At 35.1% G+C, this 22,843-nt stretch overlaps 1 protein-coding gene across 9 annotated transcripts in view; it reads left to right on the plus strand.

Moving 5' to 3' along the window:
• adgrl2a (adhesion G protein-coupled receptor L2a) overlaps window positions 1-22,351 on the plus strand; it is a 136,675-nt gene extending 114,324 nt beyond the window's left edge. Inside the window, exons 16-24 of one of the 9 annotated variants that reach the window (XM_081358490.1) lie at window positions 336-402; window positions 7,380-7,471; window positions 12,091-12,259; window positions 12,374-12,502; window positions 13,543-13,639; window positions 15,949-16,077; window positions 16,500-16,517; window positions 18,526-18,564; window positions 20,148-20,286. In XM_081358490.1, coding sequence (XP_081214616.1) covers window positions 336-402; window positions 7,380-7,471; window positions 12,091-12,259; window positions 12,374-12,502; window positions 13,543-13,639; window positions 15,949-16,077; window positions 16,500-16,517; window positions 18,526-18,563 — 739 coding nt within the window. In that variant the 3' untranslated portion in view covers window position 18,564; window positions 20,148-20,286. Of the gene's footprint in view, window positions 1-335; window positions 403-7,379; window positions 7,472-12,090; window positions 12,260-12,373; window positions 12,503-13,542; window positions 13,640-14,552; window positions 14,869-15,948; window positions 16,078-16,499; window positions 16,518-18,525; window positions 18,579-20,147 lie in introns of those variants that run through there. The other 8 variants (XM_081358492.1, XM_081358491.1, XM_081358488.1 and 5 more) reach the window with 8 other exon arrangements.
• The last annotated feature ends 492 nt before the right edge of the window (window positions 22,352-22,843 follow it).

Raw genomic sequence — 22,843 nt, forward strand, 5'->3', positions numbered from 1 at the left:
TGATAAGACAGCTGGAAAAAAATTGTAAAAAATCAAATAAAACAATAATACATTTACGTTATGCAAAACGATGAGTTGTATCTAGAAAGGATGGTCTCTTTTGACCTGGCCCAATAAGCAATCACCAAGAACACCCTAGCAACCGCATGGCAACATCCTGGGTTTGACCCACAACACTCTACTGACTATGAGTTTTGCTTAGGCAAGCTTCTTTTGTTAAAAAACATGTTGAAAATCTAGCTTTTGTCTTAAATAACAGGATTACTTGGACATGTTTTCTGTAAACTGCTTGCTTTTGTTGCATTCCTTTTACTGTGAACATGTCTTCTTTGCAGATGCTGGCTCAGGATGGACAATCACTTTATCTGGAGTTTCATTGGACCCGTCACCTTCATTATTATGGTGTGTTCAGTATCTACTGACCTTTTCATGGCATAAGATTGAATATGGCATATACATGTGTGTGTGTGTGTGTGTGTGTGTGTGTGTGATAGACTGCTGAATGCATGCGCCAGGTGAAAGAAAAAGAAAGAGAATATTTCTGTACAGTGCAAGACTGTGTCTCCCAGTTTAAAGAGTAGTTGACAGAATCTTCCAATGCATAAAAAAAAACCTTGAGCTGCCTTTGTTTCTTCAGTCTTATTCAACATATTGCAGGCCATTGATTTCTGCTTAGATCAGTTCAGTCTCGGCAGACCCAGTCAATGCGGTCTGCAGAGAGGTTCGGAAATGCTGCTCTTCTAAGGAATCGTTTTGATACGATGCAGCTTTTTCAACGTGGCATTAAAGCACAACATTATCCTCAAATGACACTCAGCGGTGTGCTTTCGAGCTACAGGGTCGAGACAGCCCCCCCGGGATGCGTATAAAAAAAACGGCAATGTCAAATAGTACAAATATAAAAAATATATCGTTTTTTCCTGACTCAACCTTTTAAAGAGTAGCTGATGACCCTCACTGACACTACAAAATTGACACATCTGCAGTTTAAATGGGCTGTTATTTCCGAACTAAGAGATTAGAGCCTCAGACTAGATTGGGGAGGAAGTAGGCCTGAGAGAGACAAAGATAGAGAGAGTCTGCATGATGGGAAGACTAGCAGGTGGCATTCACATCTGTCTGGCTGTTTGTTTGCCCTCTAATCTCTGGATGAAAAAAATCATCTTCCTGAAAATGGAAGGACAAGTAGAGATGTTTGTGGAGGGTTGAGTTTATTATATCCTTTATGGTTACATAAACAGACCTGGTGATACCTTCCTGCCGGGGTGAACAGTGATGGAAGCTCTGTTTATTGGAAAGCCTTTAGGTTTTAGTTGAAAACAGATTTAAAGACACACAGACGGTTTCGAACACAGGTTCATGCCGCAATCAAATTTAAAAGGCAATTAGCGAAGTGGCCTGATACAATTGTAGAGGAAACACATCTGCTTTTAATAATCAAACTCTCTAAAATAATCTAGCAGTAATGTGAATTTTACAAACAATGATTTTTCTCTCTCCATGGGGTTTAAATGGGGTTTGTTTAATGGCATCCTAACCATAGAGTAAATTTAAAAGCAGACCAGGAAAAGAAAAAAAGAAAATTTGAAAAAGAACGACTTTTTTAAATCAGTTTATTCATGTGATCAGTGCAATTTAGTCCAAGGCCGATATAATGTATGTCACATTTATCTCCAAATTTACTGACAAAAATAATCCGGCAAAACGAAATGTGATTTGCCACTTGAATTTACACAAATTGGACTAAGAGCATTTCTCAACATTTTTGTTTACCATTTTACCTCGACTAGTTAATTAAAAATAATTCTCTGGAGTGACAAATGTAAGTGCAAAGATTTAATATATTCTCTCAATTAATATGAGTTCACAAAAGTTTAATATTTATAAAGCATGCATAATATTTAAAAAAAGAATTATCAATTGGCTGTTAAATAGTTTTAAATGGAATTTAAGGCGAGACACTACAGGTGAATAGGGTAAAAAATTTTAACTAGCAGAACCATTAAACTTTCCCAGTTGATTACCTACATTAAGGTGAGGGGGGAACAAATGTATTACAAGTTTTCTGTAATTTAATGTTTAAATATGCAAATTAGGCATTATCTAATAATATATGGACTAATTTGCATATATTTAAAATAACGAAATCTGAGTATTGGATAAAGCCAGGTTCAAAATAATTTTTTCATTGTGTTCACATATTAGATGGGAAACAAATTACAGAGGGATTTATGGATATCTACTTTTGCTATCATGTAAATCAGAATATACTGTTAATAGCCTTACATTTTTTATTTTCGCCATGTTTTTTGCAATAAAATGTTATATAAATCAGGCTAGGAATAATATATTTACAAATCCCTCTGTAAATGTCTTCATAATATAACTAAGTACAAGACTGTGGAAAGTTTGGTGTATATAGGTGCTACTGAAGTGGAGATTTCGGACTTGGAGTATGAGAGAAAAGTCATTTTGAGAAAACGGGCTTTAAAGATTTATATCAGCCAATGAGATTGTGCATTTGGAGTTAAATCCCCCCTTTTACTTTCATGATTGGTTGCTGATAAAAAGGAAATGACCATATTTGGAGAGATAACTTTCTAACGATGTATGTGATGACAGGGTGCAGGCAGCGATCATGGAGCAGCATGTTGATTTAGAACGCCAACTTTTGTTGAATTTAGGATAAATCTACAGACACAAATAGACAAAGTCTAGTAAAATAAAGACATGAATGTGTATTTCGGACTTTTTTTTAACCACAAGTCTGAAAGAAGACATGTTATTGAAGACAAATATCCCAAAATCTCAAAACTGACCAGTGAAAAACAAAACTATGTTTTTGCCTGCCGTGTCTTGCCTTAACATGTCTGGACATGTTAATCTGACTTTAAAGATACTGACAGACTGTAGAATACTACAAACAATGCATGTTTGCATGTTGCAGCCACTCTTAGAGGAAGTCCTACAAACCCTAAGATCTGCTTAGTTAGTTGCTACAGCGCTGGATGAAGCGTGATGTATGTGTTTGCGGTGTTGCTGATAATCAGAATATGTGTTCCAGCCATCAGCGGCAGGACGCTTGTGACCCTTTATGAAGCTGATTTATTGTTGCATGCTCTGCTCGGACAGCAAGCAGGACTCGTAGTCCTCAGGCTGCTTGACAATGCTAGATAAAGCACAAAGACCAGAGCCTCTCAGGGGAACGCAGGACCAAGGTTTCCCCTGACCTCCGACCCCTGATTCTCAGCAGATTGGCTTTGTCCTTGTCAATGAGAGAGCCAGAGCGAGTCTCATTATTCAGAGTTTCACCCATTTTCGCTGTGCAGAGGGATAGAATGGTGTGATCCTGTTCAATTAGTTGAAGCCCATTGTGGTTCTCATTATACTACATCTATTTTCAGCGTCCTCGTGCCCGATCCTGCAGCGATGTAGAGCTCCATGAATTTCACAGCTAATCTAGTTCCTTTTTCCACCAATAGGGCTCATGAGCTGGTGTCTAATATGGGAGCGTTGCACAATTTTCCACCACAGAAAAGGCGATTCTAAGCCAGAAATGTTGGCTTTTCATTTGCTTTTAAAACCTCCTGGTCTCAAACGACATGTGTGTGGTTGTATATCTTAACCAGCAAGACTATCTTCAACCCAGGTGCATTAGAAATGCGTGCTTGTGACGTCATTTCAAAATACTGATATTATATTTCCTCTTATGTTCGTGACACTTTCATTGTGAGTGAATTGTCCAATGAATAAATGGTGCCAAAATCGTGTTTTATCCAAAACAGATGAATGTGAATCTAGCAAAGATTTATCACGTTAATTGTTGAACATTTCACAGCTGTTCAGAAATGAAATGTCCAGTGAGTGATGTGAAAAATTGCACTTAAGAATAATGTACATCATACCACATCCTATACCTAAGCTGATTGTGCTAACAAAAGAAAACGTGAGATACAAACACATTTGTTGAAGCAACCATGCCATTTTAGCTAATTCCTTTGTCTTTGAGCTTTTTTATCCTGACTCGTATTGCACACGACTTGTGTGCCTCCCATCTCTAGGTTAGTTGTATACTAGGTGAGCTTCTCAGCAAGTTTACTACGCTAGAAAAATACATACATTCTGAGCTGGTTGTGTGATGGAAACATCAAAATGTATTAGTTTACAAATCATATGCTATTGTAAAAGCGTTTTGAGGACGTAACGTAGTATTGTGCAAGGAACAGCACAAAAAAATAACTCTTTATTAATGAATAATATGCCCCATGATCATCATTTGTGTGAAAAGGAGTAAAAGTTCTTGGCATTGTCCTGCCGCCTCTAGTGGTCATTTAAGCTGGAAACTGCTGTGAACTGTATAGGTACTTTTTGGAGTTTTGCAGAAATGTAGGTAGATGATGCACATATTTCCAATGAGTCTAAGATAAATATCTTAGTCAAATAGATTCACTTGAAAGACCATGCTGGCAGCTAGACCAGCACTGATCTGTAAATTCGATTCAGCAAAGTTGTTAATTCTAATTTATTTAATTGATTCTCTTTGATTAATTTATTTTAATTAAAGGACATACATGTCTTTATACTTTTTTTATGTCTGACTAAAATGATTGAATTTTCAAATATAGTTTGTATCAATACATTTTAACACTTTTTTTTTTTTTTGGTCGTTCTATCAAAAGCAGTTTATGATGGAATAAAAACTCAGAGTAAGATTAACATAACATTTGGAAACAAAGACCTTTTGTTTGTAGACACGTTAGATATTAACAAAGTTTGTCACATCATCATATGAGTTTGTGAAAACCTGGTGGAAAATGTGGGCAGTTGTACTGAGAAAAGTTTGCATATCTACCAGTCGAGCACTGGCTGAGGCAGGAGAGCCACCACCATTTTGGTAGAAAAGTGGTTTCTCGGCTCTGGGGCACCAGGCATATGAGATCCATGAAAACCAGGACATTGAGCTAATGAGTGGTCGGGAACCATTAGTGCGTGTGAGTGACGTTAAAACACGCTTGGACTGTGACACGTTTGCATCATGCAGACAGTTCCATCTGCACCTTAAATATTTAATCTGGTTCAATCAGAGTTCAAGACGCACACACACACGTACAAACACACACATGCATCTATCTCCAGCGTCCCAGAGTGGAGTTGAGGGTCTTCTGCTTGGCTAGCAGTGATGATTCAGGAATGGGGGGGGGTTGTTCAGGAAAAGCTCTTTCCGAAATGGAGGAAGCCCATGGGACGGGCAGGAACAAGGAGCTTTAGGAGTGTAGTGGTTGCCTTGCTAGGTTACCTCTCCCTCTGCTGAGCGTCCTTACTTCCTCTCGTCTCATCAGATCACTGTCAGCGCTCTGGCGGCGTGAGAGGCCTTTTATAGCTCTGTGCTCATAAATTCAGGCGCAGGGGCCACAAAAACCAGGTATAATCCCACCCCCCTTCCTCTCTCTCTCTCTCTCGCCACGCTGTCTCTGAGAAGCCGCGGTGCTTGATTGCACGAGCAGCGCGTTATTGATCGCCATCGCTGTTTTGATGGCAGAATGATGAGCTTGTGCACCCGAACAAGGAGCCGAACTGAAGAGCTTGTTTGAGCTGGTGACACCGCCACTTATGAGAGCAGCCACAAATGATAGACTGCTACGTCCTCGTCTGTCTATGCTCCAGAAAATGGATTATACCAGAAAATGTTCCGTCACCACATAGTTGTCCCACATAGTTGTAGCTATTGGGAAGTCATTTTACACAGTACGTGATAAAGTATGACCAATGTATTACTTTAGGTTGTTACAAAGCCCCTCTCACAGTGTGTGTGTGTGTGTGTGTGTGTGTGTGTGTGTGTGTGTGTGAGTGTCCCTGAATGTTTTAACATTCACAAATGAGGCAGATATACAGGAGATTTTTGTTTATTTAACTAAACGATTGGACAGAATTTAAAGTCAGAAATTTAACATTTTGTAGATCTATAGCTAAACACCCTGGGTACTAATTTCTCCTAAACCTGTCTTTTTTCTTCGCTGAGCAAAAATCAAACTATTTTAAGTAATAATCTTAGTTATTTATAGTGCAAGAAGGCAATTGTTAATAAAAATGTATGCAACTATCCAAAAAAAAAAAAAAAAAAAAACTTAATTAAATAAAGTTACTTTATTTGTGTAATTAAATGGAAAATGCATAGCTTTCATAAGTGTAATGTTTATCTTTTGACATGAAACAGATGTATGGAAGATTATTTACTCATCTAAAAATCTGAGCATTTTACATTTTATAACATTCTGAACACTTTTTTTTGGCTTATTTAAACATTATTCAAGTAATAACTCATTTAAGACTGAATAAGACTGTGTTTACAGCAAGTACACTTACAGTGCAAGTCTAGCAGACAATTGCCAATAAACATTTATACAACTATCATATTTAGCAGATAAAATCATTTCAGTTTGTTACTTTATGTGTGCATGCAAAATGCATAGCTTTAAAAAGTGATTTGTTTTAACTGTTTGAATCTGAAATCATTTTACATTGTATATCTAACATCCTGAACACTTTGGACATTTCTAATCATTTATCTTAAGTTGTCTTTTTTTGTACACGGAGCAAAGATTAAACTTATTTGCTCTAGGTTATTTACTATTTAAATATAATATATTTACTAAATAATATATTTAATTTAATCGCCTAATATATATGGACAATATATGCGGAATGCATGTGGTGAAAACTACAGAAAATAAATTAGACTCTAAATAAAAAAATGTAAACCAAATGTCCAGAACAGAAATATAATCAGTACACAATGCAACCAGTCAAACTAAAAAACCCGCAAGTCCCAAGATGCTGCGTGCAAAGTAACAGTTATATTCTTGCAGCAGTGATAGTTGTGTATTTTACATTTATTTGCAGTGCTGAATGATTCCCTACTAAGCTTCCACTGTGAGTGTAACACTGTAAATACTGTATGCATTTTCACATACTGAGGGATGTTTTCCCTCTGATGTTTTGCCACAAATGCGGTCCGTAGATGTTTGTATTCGAAATATTCCTTCAAGTTATTTATTTGTTTTTTTTCCTGAGGAAATATCAAATATCCGTTTCTCCATGTGTGGTCTCTGAGGTTCTCTGAACTGTTTGTGTTTTCATTCTGCAGTTAAACAGTTTTATTGCTTTTTTGTATTCTTGTATTGATATATAGTGACACTGTATTTGGCGCCAGTCATCTTGGCTTTGTCTCTCAATATGCCAGATGGTTATTGTATTAGGCACTGGCTGAAGGGATGCTTAGATGGCTGTTTTCAATTAATGTTCCCAATAAAACTACACTTATCTAATCCTTTATGTTTCATTTTTTGTTTATTAACAAATGTCTTTTTGCTTTTGCACAGCTCAATCTCATCTTCCTGCTCATCACGATGTACAAAATGATGAAACACTCTACATCGCTGAAACCTGATTCCAGCCGGCTGGAGAACATCAAGTAAGTCACATTGTTTTCCCCACTATGTTTCAGCTCATGTGGAGTCAAAGTGTGCCGCCACACACTAAGAAGTTGCACCACTGCTAATCTAAAATTCAGAATGGGAACAGACATTGTTCCTTGCTCACATTGAATGTAGCGTCTACAACACTGTTTGCTTGGATGAATTTAAGTGCATCGACTAAAGGGATTCAGATGGACTCTAGACAGATGTTATTCTCTTCAGGTGCACAGCGTCTATTAATGTGAGCGATGGCCAGAGAGGCACGTAATGATTGAGACAGGCTCAGTGCTGTTCCTCCTTTACAGTGACCACAAAACTCTTTTTGGAACAACTCCCTGTATTCAGAGTCTGCTTGCGGAGTGAATTCAGATGTGTGTGTGAGTGTGTGTGTGTGTGTGTGTGTGTGTGTGTGTGTGTGTGTGTGTGTGTGTGTGTGTGTGTGTGTGTGTGTGTGTGTGTGTGTGTGTGTGTGTGTGTGTGTGTGTGTAAAGACAGTGAAAGCACTTCCATGTGTTTCCTGTTGCTAAGAGGGAGATCTCTTTCTGTAGCGGAAAAGAACAGAAAAAGTGTGTTGGTTGACCACACAAGTCTTTTGGTTCTTTTTGCTGGCATGGCAATGCATGTCTTACTGGTTCTATTTGATAATGTATGACATATTTTTATTGTTTTAAAATTGTGATTTTTTTAAAGACGTTTTTAGTCTTTTCCCAATGTGTTTCCAATTATTATGGCACATTCCATGAATAAGCTTGTAAAACAATTAGATGTTGAAAATGTTAAATGTCTGTATCCCCTTTTATGGTTAAACATTTGTTGTTGTTGTTGTTTTTCAATAAGTAATATTTAGCTTTACTAATATAAGTAATATTTACCACACGATGTCCCTTAAATTACAAAAATGTAACATTCTTTAATGTCAGGCAAGAAGTAACATAATCTGAGCCATTTTTACTGCATGGAGGGAATACCAATTTTTTAACTATTCCAACTATTCAATCGTGTTGTTAAAAGATAAAACATAATTGGTATTTGGTAACACTTTACAATAAGGTCTCATTTGATAACATTATAAATGCATTAACTAACAAATTAACAAAGAATAATATATTGTAAAGCCATTTATTAATTAGTGTTAATGTTATAGCAAAAATATAATTGTTCATTGTTTCTAATTGTACGAAATACAACTTTTAAACATGTATTAATGAATGTTGAAATTAACATCTAAGAATAACAACTGATGTAGAAGTAGTGTTCATTGTTAGTTAATGTTAAATAATATAGTTAAACAATGTTAAGAAATGTAACCTTATTGTAAAGTGTTTTAAGTGTTTAAACTTTAGCCATGTCCCAGATTTTGGTAACACATTTTTTACAACCCTTGGACCCTGTTCATGGAAAGAGCCTGTATATGTTTTGGGTTTGATATATGGCACTGATTGCATTTAATGTGATCTTTCAAACTTAACACACAGCCATTGGGGAAATATGCATGTTTTATTAGATTTAACAATGATATAAACATGACTAACACGTTGGAGAAACAGATTGCTCACGGGCATTGTGTCGGCCGTATGCTGTCTAAATTTCTCTCCACCCATCACCACAGGGCGACATGAAACGACCCGCTAAACTCTGGGCTCATTGCAGCATGTTGCATGTTCAGCAAGCTAATCTGCAGCATTTCGTTTCATTTCTCTGTTTCCCATTTCCCCTTGTTTTTCTCTGTCCTTTTTTCTCTTTCTCTGTTCTCTATCTGTTCTCTTACCCTAACCAGTAATTATCGCGTCTGTGATGGCTATTATAATTCTGATTTGCCTGGGTAAGATTCACAGCACACCGTAACTTATGTCGCTCATAAAACATTACTGCCATATTAAATAGTGCAAAAGGCAAAGTACTGGCACATTTGCCCTGAGAGAACCATCTTTAGTCCCTTTACAATCCGGGATAGGGCAATGCAGCATGGGTAAATTAAATAAACTTGGCAGTCTGTGTGGAAAAAAAAAAGAAATAACGTTTACAGTGGCGGTAAAGTTTTATGAAAAGTCTTGTCATGTAATCATCAAGTGTGTTAAAGACAACATGAAATCAAAAACTGATACATATTATAATGGAAGTTAAAAACATTGTGATGTAGTTTCATGTTGTCTTTAAGAATTTATAACCTGGGCAGGTACATTTATTCAGATAATTTTGTTTTGTACACAGCTGAGGGCATAATCTAACACTTTTTTTTGTTTGGTTGTTTGTCCAGCCTCATTTGCATTTTAACTTCAGAATTCTTACATTTGGACTTTTATGATAATCCAACTGATTTGCCTGATCTAATGTTGTCTCTCTCCTCTGCTGGCCATGCTCTCTAGCTATGAAGATAATAAACCATTTATCAAGTAAGAGCGTTAGCTAGACATCTATGCCACAGCTTCATGGTTGCTCCCCTTGTCATTTTATTGTCTGTTTGCTGGGCTCTTCCAGAAGCGCCGTCTCTCTCTGTGCTTCTCATGCGCGCTTATCTGTTTGTCTGTCTTTCTGTGGCTTAACTTTCTTAATTTGAATTCCGCCTGGACCGTCTTAAATTGCTGTATATCTTAACCTGATACCCTCATATCCTCAAAAATATTCATTCCCATAACACTTTTGACCCTTCTATTACTCACCCTTCATATTGCCAACCTGATATATTCCTATTCTTATAACCCTCATATGCCAAACCAGTCATACCACTCATTATGACTATTATCCATCCGTCCATCCGTCCATCCATCCATCCATCCATCCATCCATCCATCCATACATCCATCCATCCATCCATCCATCCATCCATCCATCCATCCATCCATCTTCCAAATTGTATTTAATGACCAGTATTGCATATTTAACTGCTGATTTTCACATAAGATTTTACAGTTAGAGAACTTTACTGTCATCTAGCACTCACTTAAAGTTTATCTTTAATAACACTTATTATTTAATAACAATGTTAAATTAAATATTTAGTTTATGGCAAAATGTATGCATCATTTTTATTTCTACTAATGCATTATAATATTGTTACGTCAAAATTTGCTTTTGCATTTAAAACTTTGGTCCCATTTTATATTAAGTGGCATTAAGTACCATGTACTTACATCAAAAAATAAGTACAATGTACTTATTGTGTTCATGTTGTATTGTAAAAAACTTTTGCTGCTATTGAGGTGTGATACGGGTAAGGTTAAGGACAGGTGTGGTGGATTGGGTAGGTTTAAGGTGTAAGGGAAGGGTCAACTGTGTAATTACAAATTTAATTACATAAATTAATTACAGCTGTAATTACATGCAGGAATTTTTAAAATGTAAGTACAATGTAAAAACATGTAGTTACACAATAAGTACATTGTATCAAATTATTAATTTCAATGTAAGTACATGTAAGTACATAGTACTTAAAGCCACTATAAAGCCACTACAATATAAAGTGGGACCAAAACTTTCAAATAATAGCTTCTATTGAATAGTATTATTTTATAAATTATTTTTAGTGTGTTCTTTCTTTCTTTCTTTCTTTCTTTCTTTCTTTCTTTCTTTCTTTCTTTCTTTCTTTCTTTCTTTCTTTCTTTCTTTCTTTCTTTCTTTCTTTCTTTCTTTCTTTCTTTATTTCTTTCTTTCTTTCTTTCTTTCTTTCTTTCTTTCTTTCTTCATTTTTAGACAATAGTATTTTAGGTTACACTTTATTTTAAGGTGTCATTGTTACAGTGTAATTATATATTTAAGTAATGATTGATATTAATTAACTACAGTACATGTACTTACTATAGGGTTAGGATAGGATTAGGATTTGGTTGAGGGTTAGTTGCATGTAATTGTGCATACTTTACTGTTATTGTTGTAAGTACATGTAACATATGTAACAAGGACACTGTAAAATAAAGTGTTATCGTATTCTATTATTTTATTACATCAGTTGTCGTCCATACCATGAGAATAACCAATGGCTTATCCGTATTGGACACAATTTTATAATCAAAGCATCTCTAGCTCTATCTATTTCGCTTCTCATTTATAGATCTCAATGCGCTTATACCGACGTACCCTCAAAAAAATCATTATACCCCAAAGCCCTCCTATTCATCATCCCTTCAAATCTTCATATGTTGGTTTCTCGTTTCATCTGTCATTTCTCTTCTGATGAAAGCGAGCTCTATCTCTTTGGTTCCTTAGCCAGCCGAGACCTGTTGTCAGCGCCTCCTCCACTAAAATGGACCAATCAGAGATGATTACTGCTCTTTCTCTTTCCCCTCCGTCTGAATGCAGCCCAGTATCATGCGTCTTTACCCAGTAGTGTGGCATGCAAAAAATATCTCCACACTCCACTGCCTCAATACTGATTAAACCTTCTTTATGATAATCCCCTTTTCATATGGGATTGATTAACCTCTCAGTAATATGTTCCACTGCATTTCCCATCTACTTGTGCCCAAGATGTCAGTACAAATGATTTCCAGGACCCGTGTTTGATTAGTATTTTTTTTACTAATATTGTAGATGCAATGCTGTAATGATTTTTGTTCTCTGCTGGATGAAACTGACCCTCTCTCACGCCTCATTCTTTCTCTTTCATTTGCTCTCTAAGGTCGTGGGTCATGGGCGGCTTTGCTCTGCTGTGTCTCTTGGGCCTGACCTGGTCATTTGGTTTGTTCTTCGTCAGCGAGTCGTCCGTTGTGTTAGCGTACCTTTTCACCATCTTCAACACTTTCCAGGGCATGTTTATCTTTACCTTCCACTGCCTGCTTCAGAAGAAAGTAAGTGCTCCCTGATACATGTTGTTCTACCAGAGCCGTGGCAGCAGTTGGATTTAACGAGAAGTGCATGTTGAAAGTTCACTTGAAAAAAAGAAACGTTCTTTTAAACTGCAGGTTCGGAGAGAGTACAGCAAATGCCTCCGACACACGTACTGCTGTAGCGGGATCACGACAGAGAGCTCGCACAGCTCCACAAAGACCTCAACAACGCGGACAAGCGCTCGCTATTCCTCTGGTACTCAGGTACAAACACTACTGACCCAATTTCCATTGTTTTCAACCGCTTTAATGTGACGCTCAGTTATGAGACAAATTTTCCATTGGAATGAAATGAAACACTCTGAGTGCTTGCATCTACTTCAGTACTGCAGCACAGATCTTTTATGTATTATTATTTTTTTTTCTTGTTTTGCAGACACATTTTAGAGATTTTATATCAAAGTCTTTATGATGGATTGTATCATATAGTGAATCATACCGATAGTTGTTCTGATAGGGTTCTGGTATACAATAATATTTACTTGCTAAGCTGTTTTATGATATGCCAGCATCTTATGTAACATTTATGTTTAAAATCTCCCCTTTTTAGTGGGATGAAAAAAAAATATATATATTTTTCATATATACTTTTTTGGAAATATATGCTGGTCTACATTTTTAAATAATATAAAATCTTTAACTTTTCACATTATTACAAAATACTGTGTCCATAAAGTCCCCATCAACAAAAAAACAAACAAAACAAACAAACATTTAATATCAAATATAAAATAAATTACTATTCAATGAAAATATAGATAGATAGATAGATAGATAGATAGATAGATAGATAGATAGATAGATAGATAGATAGATAGATAGATAGATAGATAGATAGATAGATAGATAGATAGATAGATAGATAGATAGATAGATAGATAGATAGATAGAATTCCATTAAATGTTGATTTAGTGGCAAAAATGACATTGGCACAAGTTGTTTGAAAGTCATTGAAATTGCTCAGAAAAGTCACGTTAGTTCTGAGAAAAGCTATCATTTGTTTGAAGATGCCACTTACCTTGATATTTTGTTATACTGTAAATGCATGAATAGCATAGGAACAGATAAGTACAAGTGAAGTGTCCAAAAGTATTCAAATACTTTTTGGGGCCACTACATATCAGAAAAAAAAAAGATTTTTTTTTTTTTTTTTTTTTTTGAAGAAAAAATAAGATGTAACATGCAATTTTTTCCCTCCCAAAGATAGTGATCAGTGTTTCATGGCTGTTTGTTCGTCCAACAGAGTCGAATCAGAAGAATGTGGAATGACACAGTAAGAAAACAGTCTGAATCCTCTTTCATCTCAGGAGACATCAACAGCACATCAACCCTCAACCAAGGTCAGTCATCCAAACTCATTTCATCTCTGTTTCATGGAAACTTAACTAATAGACTGAGACTAAATGAATCAGTCATCCATGTTTAATTACATTTCTTTGACCATATTTAATAATATTCTAGTATTTAATTTTACATCCAATTTAATCAAATTTCTTAACATCCAATAATTTTGGAAGCTCTGCACTATTGAACTCACCATTTTCAATTTGAATAAAATATCAAATGGTTTTAGTGAATTTATATTTTATATATTTTATCTCTTTACAATTTTAACATGTTATTTTAAATATGATTGATATTTATGTAAAATAAGATGTTAGTTTATTTGATAAGCTTGAGAATGTTAATAGAACACATGCTCGAGTATCTATTTTAAACCACTCATATTTGATTTTAGTTAAAGTCAACATGAAACAGCGTTCGCAACCCTTTTACTAATGTGATGTGACATATTTGTCCGATAGCGAATTAATTAGATGGTGAAAAGTGGTCTCTGTATGACAGGTGGTGGGAAGGGAGGGAGTAAAAAATAAGAGGGATTGGTGTCATCAGCTAAAAAGGAAAGTTGTTTCAGAGGAGAAGCAAGTTATTACATTTTGATGAAAGCTTATGATGCCAAACATGTTTTTTTCTTTTTTTTTTTTCCTTTTTTTTACATGGACCAATTGAATCATTTATAAAAACATCAGGGACTGATGTACCGTATTGAGAGTGTAAATAGGGTCAACTTTGATTTCATGTTGACTTTAATAGAAAATGAAACGACTAATGTTCATTTAAAGACAGATAAAGTCCTTTTTGGGCCTGTTTTACACAACTACAGAAGTGAGTCAGTAGACAATGTGCCCTCGGTCAGCTATTTCAAGGATTTAGAAAAAAAAAAACAAAAAAAAACTGTCATTTATTATTTAGCCAGGGCTGAAATGCATGTGATGAGAAGATGATGTTCAACTCTTGCTGACCTGCGGTAAGGTTGTATTATTCAGAGCCGTTTGCTTTGGCTTGCTCTAAAACACTCAGCATGCTTTTAATGCACGCGTTCAAGCACAAAACACAAAGGTGAAAAAAAAAAAAAAATGCTATTTGTCTTTCTGTGCTTCAGTGTCTCTCTTCAGAAACAAACACAACAATGACAGTTTTCATTTGCAATATTCATATCGCAAAAAAAAAAAAAAAAATGAATATGGACAAAAAATAATAATTTTGATGCAAGATATAATAGTAATTATGTTTAGCATAGAATATTTTAGCTGAGATCTTGAATTAGTAAGAAGTTCCGCCCAGTATAGTAGTTATATTTCGAATACAATTTTTAAATTAAAATTTGCCATTGACAAATATTCATCCATCCATTTTCACAACTGCTTGATCTACTGTATGTTGGACGATGAAGCCTAACATTGACAAATGTTGTTAACATTTACAATTGGTGATGTGCATTTCTTGACATTAATTTGATTGGCAACACTTTATAATAGCGTTTATTAGTTCACATTAGTTAACTACCTTAACATGAACTAAGAATGAACAATACTTCTACAGCATTTATTAATCTTAGTTAATATTCATTTCAGCATTTACTAATACATTATTACTTTTTTTTTTACATTAGTTAATGTACTGTAAACTAATATGAACAAATAATGAACAGCTATATTTTTATTAACTAACATTAACAAAGATTAACTAATATAGTAACAAATATATTGATCATTGTTATTACATGTTAATTAATACATTAACTAATGTTAACTAATGAACCTTATTACAAAAGGTTACCATTTGATTTTATATTACACTGTAAAAAATTTGTAACAAAAATTTCAATTGACCGATAACATCTAGATTTTTCAATTGGTAAATTCTAAAATTAAATGTACAGATTTTCACTTGAGCCAATTGAAATATTTAGATGTTATCGGTCAATTGAAATTTTTGATTTGGGAGTGTTACAAACTTTTTACAGTGTAGTAATTAGTTACAATGAAATTACATAAATAAGCAGCTATGTGCAAACTAAACTAAACTAAACTAAACTAAACTAAAATAATAAACTAAACTAAACTAAACTAAACTAAAATAAAATAAACTAAAATAAAATAAAATAAAATAAAATAAAATAAAATAAAATAAAATAAAATAAAATAAAATAAAATAAAATAAAATAAAATAAAATAAAATAAAATAAACATGCTTCCAGATAAAACACATCCATTTATTTCATCAATACCTTTATCTTTAGGACAAATTAAATAGACGTCTTAGAGGTCATAATCTTATTTGTCCTCTTCTGTTTTTGTCGCTTTAGGAATGACGGGCAATTATCTTCTTACTAACCCTCTTCTGAGACCACAAGGCACTAATAACCCCTACAACACCTTACTGGCTGAAACTATCGTATGTAACACACCAACGGTGCCAGTCTTTCACTCTCCAGGTGTGACTACTAATACACTGCTCTCTTTTTTTCCTTTTTTTTTTGTGGTACTATGTAGCACTATGAGTATTATCAGAGTGCTAGGTAGCATCAGTCCCTCTGTGATGAGAAATCATTCCAATATATCAGATCGTTTAACCTTTACAAATAAAAACAGAAAATGTACCTTGCAGAGAGTTCCTCTTCTCCAGGAATTGATCCATTGCTCACAGATTAAAACTGTAGTTCTCAGTTTGTGTTTTTACCCTCACCAAGAGGCAATTGTGATGCACACAAGATTATTTAATTTGATTTATTTAATATTTATATTTAAGCAAGCAAATGTACAGCAATTCAACTTTTTACAAATTTTTAAAAGTTGTTTAAGACACTGTTAACTGTTTGTGTCTTGTTTTCTCTTTCCCTTTCCTGCACACACTCAGTGACCTACAGAGAGACAAGTATGCAATCAGTTTTAAATTTGCCCATCAAATGTAATTGTTTTACCATAATTTTATCAGCACAACTCTTGCACACTCAGTGGCCATTAACAGATCATCCGCATTTTGTCAGCACATGGTTTAGAAATCATTAAAATGAGGAAATGTTGCTCTCAATGAAACAATACTTTCATCACCTCTGCATTTACAACTTTGGGATGCTGGCACGATGCATGTACCTGTACATTGCACACACAATTAATATTTTTCAAAGCCTAAATGTACACACGTCATTCTGAATGGAGATTTTACTGAAAGCAGTCGCCTTCTCTCTTTGTTAAAGACGGTCTCGTTGGACATTAGGTTTGATTTATTCAAATACTTTCTTTTGAGTTTGGCTACAGATGTCGAGGCCAGGCTGTATAATGTGCAGTTACAGTTGTGCCTTTATCTGCATGTTACAACAGCTTCTATTGCAGCTTATTTAGTCAGAATTTCAGATTCAGATGTTATATGAAAAAAAAAATCATTTAGGCTACAAAAAGGATTTGATTGATTGACACTTTAGCCATATAACTTCACTTTTCTGTTGTCTTACTTTTAAGAAAGACAGAACCAGAAAGTGTCCAAATACGTTTGTCTTATTTTTTGTCTTTTAATCTATAGTTTTATTATTTTACACATTTTTTTTTTTTATGTTTTGTTTTTTAAATACAAATTCTATTTGGTTCGATGTTGTGTTTCATAATGCAAATTAGAGCTGCATGATTCAGGATAAATTGAGAATCACGATTCTAAACAACTAAAATAGCAAGTAATTTACTAGAGGTTCTGACAAAATGTTAATGGCTGCAGTTTATTTAAAAATGTTGAACTAATTTGAATGTATTCTTAAAAAAAAAAAAAAAAAAAAAAAAATCTGTTTAATAAATACTTTACCTGTTATATTACAGGATGAATCAGCGTTTTTTGAACGCATCGCTTGAATGAATGATTCAATGACATACATTTTTAACAGTCACTTGTCGCCGCCTACTGGTGTAATGATGTAATGATACAATTGTTATTTGAAGTGCCTTCAAAGTTACTTTCCAAAGGTGATTTTCTATTTTAATCGCTACCGTAGACATCAGTGTTTATATCAAAACTATAAACTTTTATCCCAGTACTTCTGTGATAAATTGACTATTTGAAACAGAAATAGCCATACTGTGTTGTTGAAAAGACTGTTTGTAAAGCTGTTTCATACATGATAACGATTTTCTCTGGGTCAGCGGCAGCGCGAACACAGATTTGAATATTCTGGTGTGATTTTGTCAAAGGTTTAATAGACACAGGAGACTGGCTGTCATTTGGGAATAAGATCGCATGGATTTTTGATCATTTAACAATGAATCGTGCAGCTCTAATGCAAATTATTTTATTTTATTTACATTATTTTTTAGCTAAAGTGTCCAAATAGTGTCTTTTTTGGGGGCACTGTATATTCTCTGTTACCCTCCACATCTCTCTGTCTGTTTACGAGTTTGGTGAAGAATTCTGTCAGAGAAAAACCCTCATGTTTCTTTAGCCCTTCTGTCTCAATATCCAGCAGAAATCTCTTTTAAACTCCCTTTCCTCAAATTACTGTCCCTCTTCTGTTCCCATCTGCCATCTCCTTCCTTTGTCTTGTCATTTCTGTGGAGAGGTTCTGAGAATGGCTGTGTCCAAACCGCCCACCGGTGCGCTCTCATAAGATGCAGTTAAAGATTATCGTAGCTCATGCAGACGGCCACCCATTTACCAGCGGGCAAATGAGCTCAAATTACCACATAAACTCCAGTCCAGCAAACAAACCCAACTGTGACATTTAACAGAGGGAAAAGGCCTTAATTGTGATGTTAATTTAATTTGCTAAATCCTTCGCTTGCACTAACGTTGTAATTATTATTATTATTTTTTTTTTTTTTACTTTTTCTGTTAGTGATAACTCATCATGTTTTACAATAAATCATTTTCCTTTTTGTTTTGTGTTCTTTTTGTTCATCAGCAGCGCTCAGGTCTGCTGGCCTGAACAGACAGACTTGATGTGAGTTGTTCAGAGTGAGTTTTCTCTCTCCTGTCTGTTGGATGCTTTCGCTTTCATTCACTCTCTGTAGTGTGAAAAATGGCTGTTTGTGTTTTTTTTTTTGCTTTTTTTTTTCGTTACTTTCAAACCCTTCACCCCACCGCCTTAACCGATCCAATACAAGCTGATGTTGATGAATTATTTGACTGTCATCGCTCTTTCATCTGTGAATACACATCTGTGCCGCACTCTCATTCATTTCTGTGATGTTTGAAGCCTACCAACTGATTTTAATGTTGTTTAGGATGTAGTTAAAAACAATGTTTTGAAATTGGACATTGTCAATTTTTTTTAAATTGTTTGATTGAGGAAAAATTCAGAACCTCAAATTGGGAGGAATTCACAAAGAATGAAGTTGTGCCTGTGCCTGTGCCTGCTAATTCAGTACAGAAATGATGCAAATCAGGTTTATTCAAGTCAGGCAAACCTAAATGAAGTGGATCCGGCATACTTTGCTGGGGCTTTAGAACTGCGCTCCACAACTTTTATCCTAGCACTTAAAAATCCAGAACTAAACACATTTAGCAGCTAGTTAAACTGGATTCCGAGTCATTCGCATATGATCACACTAAAAGAAGTGCAACACTTATTCTGTATTTTTGTCTTGTTTTCCAGTACAAATATGTAAACATTCTCAAATCAAGATACATTTACTTAAGAAGCAAAATTACATGCTATATATGTTTTCTGAAAATGTATCAAAATTAAGTGAGTTTATGCTTAAAACAAGAAAAAAATGATACTTACATGGTTGGAAAAATAAACTTAATTCAAAGGGAACTGTTTTTTTAAAAGCAACAACTCATCATGGCCATGAATTAAGAATTTGTTCCCACAAATTAAGAATTTGTTCTCTCATTTTAGTAAATCGTGGCCACAAATTTGAATTCATTTATTCCCTCATTTTGATTGAACTAAAACTAGGGAACAAATTATGTAGCCACGATTGAATAAATTGAGGAAACAAATTATTATATTGTGCGCACAATTTAATTAAAACGGGGGAAGGAATAAGTAAAACGTGCTGATGTATTTGCAAGTCATGGGAACGAATTGTTCAATCGTGGCCATATATATATATATATATAGTTGTTGTTGTTTTTTATATATATATATATATATATATTTTTTTTTTTTTGCATGTTAGATGGGCTCCGTAATTTTTTATTATTATTATTATTTTATTTTTTTTGAAAACAAGAATATCTTAAGTTATTTTGTTTCTTGCGTAAATGAATCTTGATTTAGAAATGTTTAGATATTTGTACTGGAAAACAAGACAATAATACTGAACAAGAAAATCACTTTCTGCAGGGAACTATTTAGTGAGTTTGCCCCTTACAGTTCTAAAGGCTTCCAATCTTTACATTTTCCCAGATTTTTAGCATTTCTGCATTTGACTCAAATGCAGGTCCTAAACAGCTTTAAACATTTAGATTTTTTTTTTTTTTTTTTTTTTTTATATTATCTTGATGATTTTTTTTATTATATTGATGATTATTTCTGGTTATTAAAATGTTTTTCTTCCTCTTGTGTTGCTGCAGGACACTCGGTGACCAGCGGCAGAGATACGAACACGTTCGGTACTCTACCACTCAACGGCAACTTTAATAACAGCTACTCTCTTCATAACTACAGCGACGGCGTGCAGGTGGTGGATTGCGGGCTCAGTCTCAATGACACGGCCTTCGAGAAGATGATCATCTCAGAGCTTGTTCACAACAACCTCAGGGCTGCCGAGTCCCATATCAGCACCAAAAAGGGGGAGGGGGTCATCAGAGAACCTGTGTTTGCCGAGACATCGTCCCTGGTGCAGGTGGGTGGGGACAGCGAGATGGACGGTCTGGGACTGCACCACACGCATCCCCGCACGCTCGGTGCCCCTCTTATCCCCCAGCGAACTCACTCGCTCCTGTACCACACGCAGGAGAGAGCGAGGGTCGACATGGAAGCTTCTCAACCCCACAGCTACATCGACCAGCTCCCTCCTCCGGCCGAAACCGCCTTGCCCTCCCCCAACAGAGACTCGGTGTACACCAGCATGCCAAACCTTAGAGACTCGCCGTTCTCGGAGAGCAGCCTAGACATTGGCCAGGACCTCTCGCCATCCAAACACAGTCCGAACGAAGACGTTTACTATAAAAGCATGCCCAACCTGGGGTCAGGCCAACAGCTGCACGCGTATTATCAGATGAGCAGAGACAGTAGCGAGGGCCTCATCATCCCCGTCTCTAAAGACGCTTGTGTCCCCGAGGGGGACGTACGAGAGGGACAAATGCAGCTGGTCACAAGCCTTTAAAACAAACTGTAAGCACCGCCCACCATGTACACAGCCCCGCCCATCCACCGATGACAGAGTGGTCTTCCTTTTTTTAGCCTACCACATGACTGCACACATAATGGAGAAGTACCGCTGCTGTCCAACGAGTTACAGGCCGGCCCAGACGGAATCTGCAGACGGCTTATTGCATGTTCTGTGCTGATTTGTGGCAGAAATTTGCAGCGAGATACACACAAAGCTTATGCCTTGTTTTCAGTAAAAATATCGAAATATCTTTAAAACAAGATCAATTTACTTGAGTAGCAAACATTTGTAATTGGGATTCATTGAGAGTTTTGTTTTGAAATAATATTTATTGAATATTTTTTTTCAATAATTAAGTAGGTTAGAGCTTAAAAGAAGAAAGACAAATCTTAATTTAAGACATTCTCTCAAAGATGTTTTTACTGAAAACAAGACAAAAAACATTAATGGGGAAAATCATTTTTGCAATTATTAATTGTTACCCTATTATTGGTAGCTGAATGTAATCAGATTAGCCACAATTATTTAATAAACAAACATACAAGGGTCACGTGATGTGTACAGTAGAACTTTGTGAATGAGGGTTTAATGCGGAAATCTGCAGTGTTCTTGGGTTGCAGATTCCATGTGGGCCTGGTGATAAGAATACAGTTTCACATAAAAAAATAAAATTAAGCCAAAAAAAAAAAAAAAAAAAGTCTTTCTCGTTCCAGTGCATACGTTTCTCAAAGGATGTACATATATGTTCACATATTTCTCTTTCGAATGCAGTTTTGATTTTTCTTTATTATTATATACAAAAATGGAATTTCCAGGACATTATGACATGCAGAGATTGTCCTGACTGAACTAAAGGAGTTCTGTTCGCCCTTTACAATCATAAACAAAATCCCATATGACCACTAGCAAACAAACCCTAGGCCTTATATTTTATCAATCATGTACGGAACTGTCAAGGGTAATGCTATAACATAGAACAATATATTTTGTTGTATTGATTGTGTAAAATAAATTGCTATAAAATAAATAATAACAACCCTAAATATAAAGCAAATGAAGAGATTTTGAAAATGAGATGACTATGTAAAAATTTCAGAAGGCTGTTTATGATGATGCAATTGGTGGATGACCTCATGTATGCTGCAAAAGACTTTGAGATCTCTCTGTCCTGTTCATGAAAATGGGTTTGCCACTTTAGATCAATTAGATTCTAATGTTCTCGTGCCTTGCACAAATTAATTTTGTCCAAATCTGTGCAAAGCATGAAAAATGTAGTGACTAAAGGTCGCAGCTGAGCTTGGAGTAGAACCTTCTTCTTTAAGGACTATTACTGCAGCTGGGGTTGGATATTTATTTATTAAATTATTCTTTAAAAATGGTACTTTTGTGAATATTTTAAAGCACTGGTCGGCATAGTTCATCTTCATAAGCATAATTAAGAAACCCATCTCTGATAAACATGTTAAAGAGCCCATCTCTACAAAGGATGTAAAGTTCTACACTTGTTTAACAATAAATAAATGTGAATTTTTGTCTAACTGAATGTTTATTGCCTTTTTTTTATTTACACACCAGTGATTAAAAATATGAGTGTGTATTTACTTGTTTGTGTAAATATACAGAAACAGAAATACTTTCACTCCATTTTAAAACTGAGACAGTATTTCATTGCTCTTTTATCTCAATGGTGTGGCATGTTTATGCTATATAAGCTGGTGATGAACATTGTGAAAAGCACTGTAAGCTGATACATACAGTGCTATGCATAAGTTTAGACACCCATGTTAAAGTTGACTAAAAAGAGGAATAAAACACCATCTTTTGGAAATTGAACTTAATGACTTAATTAAAATACCTAAAACACCATACCTAGAGCACTTTCCATAAGATCATCTCTCAATGCAAATCAAGCCAGCTATTAGGCTAACTGAAATA

This window comes from Scardinius erythrophthalmus (genome assembly GCF_964197995.2).
Source record: "Scardinius erythrophthalmus genome assembly, chromosome: 25".
In the NCBI taxonomy this organism is placed as follows: domain Eukaryota; kingdom Metazoa; phylum Chordata; class Actinopteri; order Cypriniformes; family Leuciscidae; genus Scardinius; species Scardinius erythrophthalmus.